The following is a 13,521-nucleotide window of genomic DNA, read 5'->3' on the forward strand; positions in this document are numbered from 1 at the left end:
TTAATGAATGAGGCTGCTTTCTGCAAACTGAGGAATATTTATTTTCCTGGTTTTCTAAGATTTTCAACTTACCTGTGACAGACTGAACCCACAATGCCTCTTAAGCACTGCAGTTGTAAATATGACTCCTAGATTTTCCCAAGCATGTACTCTTTTTGCACCAACAGAGGTCATACACATGGAGTTTGGGAACCTGAAACAGTTGACTGTGATGCTGGACACCAGCCTGACTGTCCAGGTTGTACAATACCCAAAAAACTCAGACACCAGGTGTACACTGGCAATGTCTCCTGCTTCTATGACTTCACTCCATGTAAACAGTTAATAAAAGTCATGTTGCAGAGCTGTGCTGCCCAGGGAATTCCAGCTAAAGACTGGGAGCACGTTTCAGATGCCTAGCTGGCCCTGGGGCAGGTGGCGCACAGCTCTGGGGTGCTGGAGGCCAGCACACAAAGCCTGCCAGCCCTGTCAGGAGCCCACAGGGAGCACAATGAGCCCTGAGTGTGACACAAAGAAACTGCTCGCACTGTCAACGAGGTGTCTCAGCCACCTGGGGCTGCTCAAGGTTCTGGCCCGCTGGAATCTGCTCCTCAGAAAAGGAGGGGTGGGGGAGGCAGAGCCTATATCTAAACAAGAGTCTATCACTGTCTGCAGTTCTGGACTCCCCCCAAAAGAGATCTCCAGGTCATGCAGGAGCTCTTTGGCCCCAGTCACAGCCCTTTTCACCAGGGTACAGATGGTGGGGCACATCAAGTGTTCTTCAGCAAGGGCACTTCACACACAGGCTTGGGAGCAGGGAAAAGCTCTGTCCTCCTGCTCAGACAGACCTAAAAAAAGACAATCCAGGCGTGGGGAGGCCTTGGCACAAGTTGCCCAGAATATCCATCCCTGGAACTGTCCAGGGCCAGGTTGGACAGGGTTGAGAGCAACCTGGTCTACTGGAAGGTGTCCCTACCTATGGCAAGGGGGTTGGAACGAGATGGGCTTTAAGGCCCCTTCCAACCCAAACTGTTCTGTGGTTTTAATGACAAAACTCACCTGGGAGATGGAAATTCACATTTTGCCTAATTTGAAGCAGAGGACTGAATGTCTTAGGGGTAGAAAACACTCCTCTGCAGACTCTAAGCTACTGCATATTTTTTATCATCTCTATCTAAAAATCCATCTTTCTTTGCTTTCCTTTAGTGTTCTACAATTCCAAACATGGTTCTGTCTTTGTGTGCATACCATAGATACTGCACTGCATTTAGCATTTTAGATCTCATCTTCTAAATATTGAGAAAAAGTGAATGTGTTCTATGTTGTCATAGTTTACAGAAAGTAGTTGTACTGAAATTGTGTCTGTGTAATGTGAATTTCAGTATACTGAAATACTTTTTTTCTGAAAATGCTCAGTCAGTACTATGTCTGCTTGCAGCTTCAGTCAAAGTTCACCGAATCTGACATTGCCTAACAAATAACTGTGATGTTATTTAGCTTTGCACTTAGTATATGATAATTTAAAGGGGATGATAAACATGAAACAATTTAAAGGGGATGATAAAAACAATTTAAAGGGGATGATAAACATAAACAATTCAAAGGGGATGATAAACACACTCTGTGTAAATATCTTTTTCAGCGTATTTGTTGCCATTCAAGTTCTGCCTTTTCCTTCAGATGTTGTTGGATCAGCCCCTGTGTACATCAGATAGAAGCAGGGATTATGTGGAAATCTTTCTATGACAGAGAAATTACATGGAACAGAGTATGTCTTTATTAACTGGGTACAAATTGGTCCCTACACACAATATATTTTTCAAATGTTTTCATGGCATTAAAAATGGAAATGGCAATTTGTCATTTCTTCATTTCATAATGAAATTAAATATTTGCAATGGAAAATGGATCTTTAAAAACATACAAGTCCCTTTTTAGAAGAAATCTACCATCACCAGGTGTTCTAACTGGTATCTGTGCTGAGGGTATAAAACCCAATTGATGCTGTTTTGATTTTAAAATTAATTATGTATATGAGACTATTTCTCCCTTAACTGAAAGAGTAATTTTTCCACAAAATACTTGGACAATGGAGGAAAATGGCAAGTGTCTTGAAAAGGGAAGTTTTTCAGTAGTGTTACCAGTATTTTGTGATTAATTGTGGCGCAGAAATAATGTGAAGGGTTAATATTACTGTTTGTTTTTGCATTACTGTTACAAGTGACCTTCAAAGAAAAGAAGCTTTGTTCTCTTGATGTTGTTATGATGAATAAATAAAAGTTTTTTTTTTCCCCCACCAAGGGAACATGGAAATAAGCACATGCTTTTATTCACCACTCAGTAGATGATGAGTCACTGCCAAAGGTTCTCACTTAGAAGTATTTCTCAGGTTGTCTCTATGCAAGAAAATGGGAACAGTTACTTAGATTTAATCCAATATAGCTCAATTTGTGCAAAGTATGGTGTGAGAGAGGCTCTCTCCACCTGCCGGAAGCTTCCTGTGGTTCCAGTCGTGGAGATGCTCTTGTGCTATCTTTGAAGCCCTTAATCCATGACATTTCCCAGCCACCCCTGATGTTCTTTTCAGTGAAGAACGGTCAGCACAACCGGAGTTTCTAATGTTAGAACCCCTCACTCCCCAAGGCACCCGAGATAAAAAAACAACAGACCTTTTAGGTTCCTTTTTTGTCTCTGGGCACAGAAAATACCACAGGCTGAGTCTCCCCTTGCTGGTGTTGAAAGCTATGGTTTCCCATCTCTCACCTGCCGGTGAAAAAGCAGCAAAAATCACTGCTCTTACTCTCAGTCAATGTCACATCACAGTCACAAAGACCTTCAATGTGGAAATTACACACAATGGCAGTGGCACTGACGTGATCAGTGTCCCCATGCATGTCAGTGACAGCTCCACCCAGGCACACAACTGATGAGAAAATGGATTTTTAAATCCATGTGGTAACTTTAGAAAGGCCATTTAAAAATCATGCAAAGATTTTACACTGAACACCAAAGATTTTTTTTTCTAATTGTACACAGGCCAGTTTATTCCCCAAATTCCTGAAATCCAGAGACAGAACCAAATACCAAACATTTTTAATTCCCCAACACTGTAACTTTTTTTTTTCCCTTAAAGGATGGGACTATTCAATCACCAACTTATTAAATGAGTTATAAAGACTCCTAGTGTAATTTCAGCTTTAATTCGATCTTTTGAATTGAAAAAAAGGACGGGTTTTGTTGGGGGGTTTTTGGTTTTTTGAATGAATGCTGAAGAGGGAGATGTGGAGAACATCAGATGGAATAACACATTTGAAAAATGTGCCTTTGGGGGCATTTTCTTTCATTCCACAGTACATTTAAACAACCAGCAAATAGCTTGTGCTTTGCTCCCATTGCTTCTGTGTCATGACAGGACACAGCTGGGTCACCGTGCAGGACGCAGTGACATCTCTCTTCCGTACAGTGTTATTTTATCTGTTTACTAAGGTCCTTCAAATTCACAGAGAAACAGAAAGCTAAAAGTGCACTTGCAGTAAATTACCAGTGTTTGTATAATACAAGGAACACATCCCTGACAGAAAGTAAAAGAAAAAAAATAAAAAGACAGCTACAGCTAAAACAACACAGACCGGCTCTCCCACCAGAATAAAACCTGGCTTCATCTCACCATCACTGTCTCACTGCAGCCGCACACGTAAATTGTTTTATTTTAGGAGAGCATTTGAATAAACACAGAGTAAGAAATTCAAATGAATTTATTTATGTGCAACTCAGACCAGACTGACATAAACGAGTTCACATGGAACTAGCAGAGACCTATGGGTAAAAAATACATACAGAAATTTAGATATGTAGGAAAATCTATACAATTCACCACATAGCCAAACTCTTCTGTCTTCACAAGAATGCTTCATAGAACTAATTCCTAGCATTTGTTTAATCTAGTTTTACATGTCTTAAATTAATTGCCTACATCAATTTTCCTGGTAATCCAGATCATGTCTTCTTTTAATTTTATCTGAATATCCCTGTTTATTCACATTCACAGATATTACTGAGAGATATATCTTCTTTAAAAATACTTCTAGCAATTGCTGATGGTTTTTATTCAATAGTTTACAAATAGTTTACAAAGTTTAACAAATCCCAGTACTTCAGGTGAGAACTGGTCAATGGGAAAAAGGTTTCTAAATAACAGAACAGTCTGTGTGTGTAGACCCAAAAAGGCCTAAACACTGAGAGATGAAATCCCTTAAGTCAATGAATGCAACTGCCTGCAACAAACTGTGGCTGAAAAATAAGTACTTTCCCCAACCTCATTAAAGGAATCACAGTTGCAAACCTGACCCTTTGGTGGTTATGGCCACTCACTTGGCCTGGTGGAATAAATTAAATTAAGTACTTTGTTTAACTATCCCAAGTACAACCAGATAGTTTCTTCCTTATATGGAAAAATTTTTGCTAATTTTACCCACATATACCTTAGTAGGTAACAAAAATGAGGAAGGCTCTACCCCTCAATAACACAGAACAATTATTAGATGGAGCTGTCAAAGGAGCCATAGGTAACAGCAGGGAGTCTTGGATTTTAGTGACTGTGTGAAATCACCATGTTTCAAAATTTAGGATTAGGAAATGTAACTAATTTTTCTACCACAGCTGTACCAGGGCTATGTAAGAACCAAAAACTGCTGTAATTAACTTCAGCACTAACAGCCTAAAAGGAGTTGTGTTCAACATCCATATCAATCCAATTCCCACAGGAACCATGTGAGAGGAATGGGAACAGGAGGACAAGAAGAAATGGCAATCCCTGCTCAGGGCATCAGCTTTTACCCAGAAATCAAAACCTCCTCTGACACTGTGGTTTTGTTTGTATTGTTTGTAATGTCAGGCAGAGGCAATAACGCACAGCTGGTAGCTCAGTCTGAGTGAATTCTGAAGGCTGTAGAAGCAAAACGGGCAAAACAAATGGTTTAAATGAAGCAGGTCAGGCTCTTCCTGCAGTAGTCAGCAGGGTTTTAGCTTTTCTCAGAGGGAACTTCCACTTGTGAAAATTTGTGAAGTCCTGTCAGTTAAAGGGATGCACAAAAATCAGGACAACGCAGAAAATACCTGTGATCACAGAAATTAGCTGTTTTTGCTGCAATCACTGATCTCCCTGCAGCTCCTTTGCTCTCTGGCTGCCAGAGACATGGCAGGGGAACATCTCACACGCAAGTTCTGAGATTCCAAGCCCTTGAGAGAGGCACCAGCACTGCTCTGTCACAGCTCAGCTCTCTGACTGTGCCCAATGTGCTCCTTGCCAGGACCCCTCCCTGTGCTCCGGGCCAGGTCAGGATCACCCCCGGGGCTGTCCCAGCCCCTTCTGCAGCCCCCTCCCCACTCCCACTCAGCTTTGATGGGGCACAGTGACCACAGGACACAGAACTCCACCAGGGCTAACTCAGTACAAACAGCCCTTCTCCCCTTCTGGGATGTGGAGCCCCCAGGATCCCACATGGGGAGGAGGGAACACTGAAGAAGGCACTGGATTTCTGTTTGAGAAGCCTTTCCCCAGTGTTGTATAAAATCTCCTCCAGTAACCAGAAGTGTGCTCAATATGGCTTCTCTTGCAAGGAAAATGCATTTCTCTGAACAAGAAATCCTCACATTTGAAAGAAATTACAATATAGAGCATTGTAACGTCAGGCATTGCCTGCTTTGCATTTACTGTTCTATTCCAATGGCTTTTTTGAATTCAGAATTTTGCGGCTCGAAAATGTCATAATAAACCCTACTTTTATCAAAATTTTCTCGGATGGAAAGCAAATCCTCTACAGAATATATGTCGTCCTTTCCTGTCCAAACAGTGAGGCTGTACCTACATGCAAAAAAAAGGGAAAACAGTAAAAGAGAAAAAAGCACATAAATCAGAAAGACATTGCACTAATAAGCTCCTAAAAAATATTCACGACGATATCTCAATTTTAGTAATGTAATTAAATACCAAAAATTGCAACCCCTAGAACAATTTATCTGCAATTTATCTGTGTGAGTGTTCTGCCAAAACAAGCAAGTAGTTAAATAAAAAATCTTGGGCAGATATACAGCAAAGAAATTACCAGGCTGAGCATTTAAGCTTTGACAAAGTAATCGATAGTCACAGGCTGAGCTGCAGAACAGGAAATAGGATGCAATCCCAGACGTGGGTGATTGTCATGCTCTGTTCTGTCGCCTCAGTGATGTGCAGTGATGCCACCTGATTAACTGAATTGTCATTAATTGCATGTAACTTTTCAAAAAACCTGAAAATCTCCACAGTATCAACCACAGTTAAAAGCATTACTCTCCACAATCTCCTCATGACATATACTTAATGTTCCCCTTTGTATAATAAAACCGTATTAATTTAAAATATGGGTAAATCAGAATTTAATCGTATGTCAGTAAAACTGGCTCAGGAATTTCTGTCTTCTAATCATGCCACTAAAAAATCATGACTTTTATTCTGAGTTGAAAGAGAAAATCCTAATATTTCAGTGGGAATACTGCTTGTATCCAATGTGGATATATTTGAGACTGGCACAATTCATAAGACATATTCTTAATGCAGTAATATTGTGAAATTAATTCTTACTGTAGGTAATGAAAAAGAAGCTTTTGGAAACTTATTATTTTACAGAAATTAATAGTGACCAATTCTGTCAAATGAAACAAACAATGTGAGAGCTGAAGGAATTAAAGAACTGAAAGGGAAAATATTTCCAATGTCACTGGAGTAAGTGTGTTGTATTTAATTTAACAGCTGTGTTTATAACAGGATAGGTGGGAATGGAGGCTCCCAGACCAACCTGTCTGACTGCTGGATCAGCCATCGGAGAGCAGGGAGGGAGCACGGCACTAGCATGGCCCTGACAGGGAATGTCACGGGCTGGGACAGGGCTTGGCACAGCTGGGACATCTCCTCCACCATCCCCCAGTCGTACCCTGCAGGGAACAACAATGGATTGAAAAAACCCTTCACAAACAACCCCCACCCAACCCAGAGCTTGACAGAGTGATTCAGCTGTGACACAAAATGAGCAAAGTCAGGGACTGGCAAAAATCATGGAATTCTGAAAGGAAATTTCCAGATGGTTCTAAGAAAAAATAATCCCAGAGGAGAAAGGTAATATTAACATGGGAAAATAAACCGCTTATTAAAACCTTCCTCTGCAGTAGCTGCACTGTTATTTCACATACAGCTACAGAATGTGATGGTTTTGAATTCGCTGCCACTGACTCCAGTATGGACTCGTCTGACATTGACAGGGACCCTCTAGAAACAAAAATAGGAAGGAAAAATTAGGGAAAAAATTTGAATGAATCCCATAGGACTGACTTATACACAAACAAAGCACACAAAACATTCTGCGCTTAAAAAATGCAAACATCAAGCAATCTAAAACACTCCAAGTGCCTCTGCTGAGATTTTTACAAGCACTGCAGCTACCTAAAATACGATTTAACTGTTCTTTTGTTTCCACAGGTTATGAAAATCTTACAAACAATAGTTAAAATTTTTTCTCAATTACTCATATGCAATGTGTGACTGGAAAGAATAAAAAAGCACCAAATATTAAAAAAATAGTCTTGCTGGACAAACAGCAACTTTTAGTTGAAATCAGTCAAATGAGCTGTTTTTCCCAAGTCTTCCAGCATACCCTTAATTAGTATTACCATAAACTGAAACCTAGAATGGAGAGAACATTAAATTAATTTTAAAATGTTACTCAGTATTTCCAATGCATATTTCCACCAACTTTTTCCTGCGCTGAAAATATTTGAGAGAAAGCACTGAACAGTTTAATAAAATCACTGTGCATCATACAGCAAAATACTAAATCTTGCTAAAGAGTAATCAGCAATTGGAACAGTGTATAATTTTGCCCTGGTGGCCACAGACAATGCTGGTGGGGACCCTGCTGATCATAATGAGAATTACAAGAAAGAGGAATACTGTGAAAAGGACCCAAAAATAATGAAAACTGGAAAATTCACTGCAAAAATTCAATTATTCAATAGAAATGAAGACAAGGTTAACTAACAATTTGATTTCAATGATCAAAAGAAGCACAGACAGGGTTTTAAATTTCTGGATAGTCTGTTTTTCCTCAGGAAACATGCCAGAATTCCAATTACCAAACCAATCCTTCAAGGATTCAGGGAGAGACCTACCTGAAACAGGGGCTGAGGAGTTTGTCTCCCAAAGCTCCTCAGTGCATGAGAATGAATTGAAGAACAAAAGAGTTTATTTTAACAACAAAAAGATCAGATTTTTACGCAGTCCAGTTGCCAGTCCAACACTGAGGTAATTGCAGGATCACACTGCATCTCACACACCAGCAAAGAAAATCATTCTCATGTCATTCACTACGAGTTTCAAATAGAGGCTGTTGCAGAGCTTGTGTTGAGTCAATTAAGAGACAAATGTGAAGAAAAGCAGCTGTGCAGGGTGAAGGCCTGGCTAGAGCTATGTACCTTGCCCGTGGTGGTGGCCGTGCCAGCCTGTGGTCCAGCCCAGGGACAGGGTGATGTCGGGGAAGGTCGAGGTGACGGTGCTGAGGATGCTCTGAGCATTCAGCGCCGGGCGGCTCCCACCGGGCCCCGCCAGGATGTCCCCGTTGATCCACACAGGTCTCCTCAGCTGCTGCTCCACCTGCCCCAGCAGCTCCAGGGATGGTCCCACGGCGTCCAGGCTGTGGAGGACCACCAGGGGAACCAGGGAAGGCACAGAACGAGTGCGTTACTTAACTGTCCTGCTCAGACACTAAGCGAATGCTGACGACCCTGTGTCAGCAGGGGACCTGTCCTACACCTCTCAGGACGCCATTCTGCCACACCCCTGCTCCCAGAACCTCCTGGTGTCACCTCACAGCCCCCCAGGCTTGTCACCTCTTCGTCTTGAAGGGTGCTTGAGAAGGGTTTTAAAAAAGGAATCTACTGCAGGCTCCAACACTTCTGTTTAATGAGACCTGAAATCCATAGATACTGTAAATATATTTATTTATATATATTCCTGTGGTTTATATCCAAGGGGTGAAAGTAATCTCTTCCAACCTTAACCACACTCAGCATTGCAAAGATTTTATCACTATTTCAGATCCAGACTGAAAGTTACCTTCACACCTTTGCAAGCCAATCCACCCATACTAGGAGAATAAAAAACCCCAAACTGAACATTTTCAGGCAACTAAAAGAGTAAAAGGACACCCATTTCAGCACTTTATGCCTGGTCATGATTTTCCCTACAGTTCCAAAGTGTGGCAGCAGAGAAAATCTGCCTGTCAGACGTCCACCCCACATTTAATGATTAAATTATTAAATATGAGTTGTCATTATTTGAGCAACCAGTGCAGCACACCTTGTAAGCATTTAACAAAATCTAGAGTCATGTATTCTGACTGTTCTTTCAAATCAAAAGAAAAAGCACAGGTAGCTTTTTCTACCTCTATCCCATCAAAACTTTCAAAGCACCAGTACTCTGGAAGAGAAGGAGATGTGGAACAATGGGGAAAAGGAACGAATGCCAAGAAAACCTTTTTTCTCTTACAGCACATGAATTAACACTTTATAAAACGTTCAGGAATTTAAAATCATTATAGTCAGAGCTCTCATATTAGGTCAGCTCTAAAGCCAAAAACTGTCCCCTGAGCTGCTTGCATTGTTTTCTCTGAAAAGTCATTTTGTATATTTTAACTTTTGTATAGTGGCAGGAATTCGACCCAGCGCTTCCAGCTGAGATAAGCTCAAGTCTTACAGGAGAAAAATTAGCGATGGCCTGAGTTAACGTGTGAGCTTCAGCATTTCTTGCACTGTCTGAGGCCAGGACAGTTCACATCTGTCAAGGACAGCGAAGAGCCTTCCTTTGTACTACAAAGTATAAGGTATTGTAGAGAGAAAAAAGCCCAAAGCAGCATCTCTTGAAATAAACAACAACACAGAAAAAAAACCCCAAAGCAAACATCAAATTCTGTTATCACTCATTTGACTCCATCTGCACTGTGTAATGTATTTTTAAATGCTTTTATACAACTAGACTTTTATAATGCAACATACTTTTAAAAGCTTTTTTCAAATCACTGCAAATGGCTATAAATTCCTGGTGGAAAAACAAAAAGTAGGTGGTTTTAAAATTAATTTACACAATAATTAAAATAGAAAGAAAAAATCCCCAAACCCACAAGAAATAAACCCAATGCCTACTTTGCTTTATTCTCTTCTCTGCCCAGATGGACATACACAGATTCTGTAACAATAAACAGATTTAGCCTGCCCACATATTTTGCATTTTCAAGAACTTTTACACAAAACCAGTAACTGTGTTACACAGAACAACAGGCATAAATCACATTTTACAACTATCTACTGGGGTTTTTTGCACTTTTATAGCGTAGTGAGGCATTGATGAAGCTCTTTGTAATTTGCTGCCAAAACAGACTTTGCATATGGAAATTCAGACAAAGCTGAAGTCAGGAGCTGCAGAAGTGAATGTCTGGAAATCACAGCTTACTTCCAAGGCTATCTCATGGGGTTTTCAGGTGTATTTTCCATTCAAGACAATGAAACAGCTAATGGTTAAATTCTGAATGAACCTCTGAAAATCTAGTTAATAAATCAGGCCAAAGATAGGAGCCTTCCAGAGGGATACCATTTCCCTTTTCCCAACAGAAAAAGTCTGCCCGAAGTAACTAAAAAAATATTATTTGCAGTTCAAAACTTACTTTCAAAGCTTTTATTCTTGTGATGCATTTATTAATAAGGATGACGTTTCCTCATTTCTTGCTTAGGAAGGAATGCATCACACAAAATGGCACAATAGGAAAAAGTCTGGTCAAACATCACCTGTAAAATCGTTAACCAGTAAGACTGCAAACAACACAAAAATCTTTTTGTGGAGATACCTCTTAAAATCCAGCTTGATGCCTTTATTGGTGTTGACCATCTGTGTCAGCCACTCCTGCAGTGTGATGTCACTGTCTGTGTCAGGGGGGTGAGCCAGGATCGGGTCTCCCTTCCCTCCCTCCCCACCACGGAGGAGAACATCAGCTTCTACCATGTGCACATTGCCTGGGGGGGATAAAAACTGAAGCTCTATGGTGCAAAACCAACAGTTTCAGTGTCTGCTTCACAGCAACAATTACTCAGCAAGTCTTCCCACACCAGCCTGTGTTCACTTACTCCACACAGGCCATCCCCAGTGGGAACTGCTGTCTGTGACATGAAAGATACATTTCTCTGGTTACTTAACTCACGAACTCTTTAAAGATTTACAGGCATGTGAAAACTGATTTTTGTAGATACATTTGGCTGAGTAATCACATGTTTTTTTTTTTCATCAGAGAAACAGAAAAATGGACATCCAGCATGTGAATCCACTCTTGTTAAATTTCAAATCTTTTCCTCTCAAAACAGGGTTCCAGACAGATACTTTCAGAGTAAAGATGAGCACAGGATTTAACACTGGCAGAGACTGAGCACTCCCCTTGTCTCATTCTCAAACCTGACCCGCCCATCTCTGTCAAAACTTTAAAAACAAGTCAGCCAGCCAGGAAAACGAGAGCTGAAACACAAGACAGGCGAATGGGAGTCTTAGGAATGCTGCAAGCTCTAGAAAACAGCTTTATATAACGAGTCTGGGCAGTGCTACCAGCTTTGCAGAGAATCCAATACATACAGTTCCTTAGACTAGAATACTAATAAAAAAGCTAGTAATGATATTCAAGAGAAGGCACGTTGCATATGGAATTACATAAATATTTCCCAAATATTCATATAAATTCACATAAAATTCCCTGCTGCCCAGACTGGGGCATCACGGATTTTCTCATTCTACAACTCCCTGACAGGAGGGTGGAGCCAGTGGGGATTGGGTTCTGCTCCCAGGGAACAAGGGACAGGACGAGGGGAAATGGCCTCAAAGCTGTACCAGGGAAGGTTTAGTTTAGGCCTTGGAAGGGGCTGTCCAGGGAGGTGGTGGAGTCCCCATCCCTGGAGGTGTACGGAAGGTGTGAAGATGTGGCATTCGGGGACACGGTTTATTGGGTCCGGTGGTGCACGGACGAAGGCTGGACGCGATGGTCCTGGGAGGGCTTTTCCAACAGTAATGACTGAGCAGGGCAGGAAAGGGAACGGAGAAAGGAGAAAGGGGAAAGGGGAAGGGCTGGCAGGGCCAGTCCCGCACTCACTTCGCGCAGCCGCGGCCGCCCGGGCCCTGCTGTTGGCGGCGTGGAACCAGCGCACGGCGGCCCCGTCCCGCGCCGTGATGCACCCGGAGCGGAGGAAATGGTCCACGGGCCACTCGCTCCAAGAGCCTGCGGGGACATGGGGGTCCCTCAGCACCGCCCGCACGGGAGGACACGGCAGGACCCTCAGCACCGCCTGGAACCGCCCCAGCCCCGCCTGGGCTCCTCCACCGCGGGGCCCAGGGCGGTGGAGCTCCCCTGTCTCCGCTCCTCACCGGCGGCTGATGGAGCCCCTCTCCCCTGTCCCCGCTTCCCGAGGGCCGAGCCCGCCCACGCCGCCACCATCGCTCACCCGCGGTCCCGCTCGCCATGGCCCGGCCTATCCCGTCCCGCCCGCGGGGGTTGGGCCGTGCCGGCACCGCCGCCGCCACAGCGGGGCGGGACCGGGGGGGGCGGGGCAGGACAGGTTTAGGAAGGGAAGGTTCGGGAACGGAATGTTTGGGAAGGGAAGGGACAGCACGGCCGGGGCAGTAGCCCTGGGGTCGACAGTGTGCCTGCAAAACGGGGAATATTTCAACGTTACTCTAAATCAGGATGTTCTTTGCTGTTTGGTCTCCACGTACTTTCCTGATCAGCAAGGAAAGAGACCTGGTTAGTGGGACAGGCAGCAGTTGCATCCCTTACAGGAGGACATCCTGGAACTCACCAGCCGTAAGGGCGCAGTAAAGGATGTCCTCAGGGCGAGAGGACACAGTCGTAAGGTGTGCCAGGGAAGGCTGTACATCAGCAGGAACTTCGCTCTGGAAAGGGTGGTCAGGCATTGGAAGGGGCTGCCCAGGGAGGTGGTGGAGTTCCCATCCCTGGAGGTGTCCAAGGAACTACTGGACGTGGCACTCAGTGCTCTGGGCTGGGTGACAAGGTGAGGATCAGCCACAGGCTAGACTCCATGGGCTGGGAGGCCTTTTCCAACTTAATTTGATTCTGTGTGAAATGAAGATGTTGATGTGTGCCTATGTACACGTTGCTAATTGGCAAAATACTCAAGATCTGTGTATCCTGTGGCTGAATTGTGTTCATTATAATACTAAAACCCACACTTACAGGCCAAAAAAGACCCAGCCCAAGTGCAGACCCTTCCCCTGAGCACATGTAGAAGTTGGCTGGCATTGTGTAACCTGTATGGAAAGGACCGATTAATCCTGATAGAGGGGCTGTGCTTGGGAAGTTACTAATTCTGGATTTCTGTGTATGCATGATGGCACAGAAAGTCCAGTTGTTGTGCTGGATTTGTGGAACACACTGCGAACCCGTGGCCTGTGAAATTCTGAAATAAATA

At 43.0% G+C, this 13,521-nt stretch overlaps 1 protein-coding gene across 1 annotated transcript; it reads right to left on the reverse strand.

Annotated features, from left to right (window-relative positions):
* Positions 1-3,716: 3,716 nt before the first annotated feature.
* On the reverse strand, positions 3,717-12,618 carry FAM151B (family with sequence similarity 151 member B). Its single transcript, XM_039382113.1, has 6 exons — positions 12,538-12,618; positions 12,189-12,314; positions 10,905-11,070; positions 8,482-8,699; positions 6,813-6,948; positions 3,717-5,842 (listed from the first exon to the last, which is right to left on the reverse strand). Exons 1-6 carry the CDS (start codon positions 12,554-12,556, stop codon positions 5,689-5,691), a joined length of 819 nt encoding a protein of 272 aa, XP_039238047.1. The 5' UTR covers positions 12,557-12,618; the 3' UTR covers positions 3,717-5,688.
* Between the last annotated feature and the right edge of the window lie 903 nt (positions 12,619-13,521).

Source organism: Pipra filicauda, unplaced genomic scaffold (genome assembly GCF_003945595.2).
Source record: "Pipra filicauda isolate LSUMZ 115617 unplaced genomic scaffold, ASM394559v2 scaffold256_size1097316_pilon, whole genome shotgun sequence".
NCBI lineage: Eukaryota > Metazoa > Chordata > Aves > Passeriformes > Pipridae > Pipra > Pipra filicauda.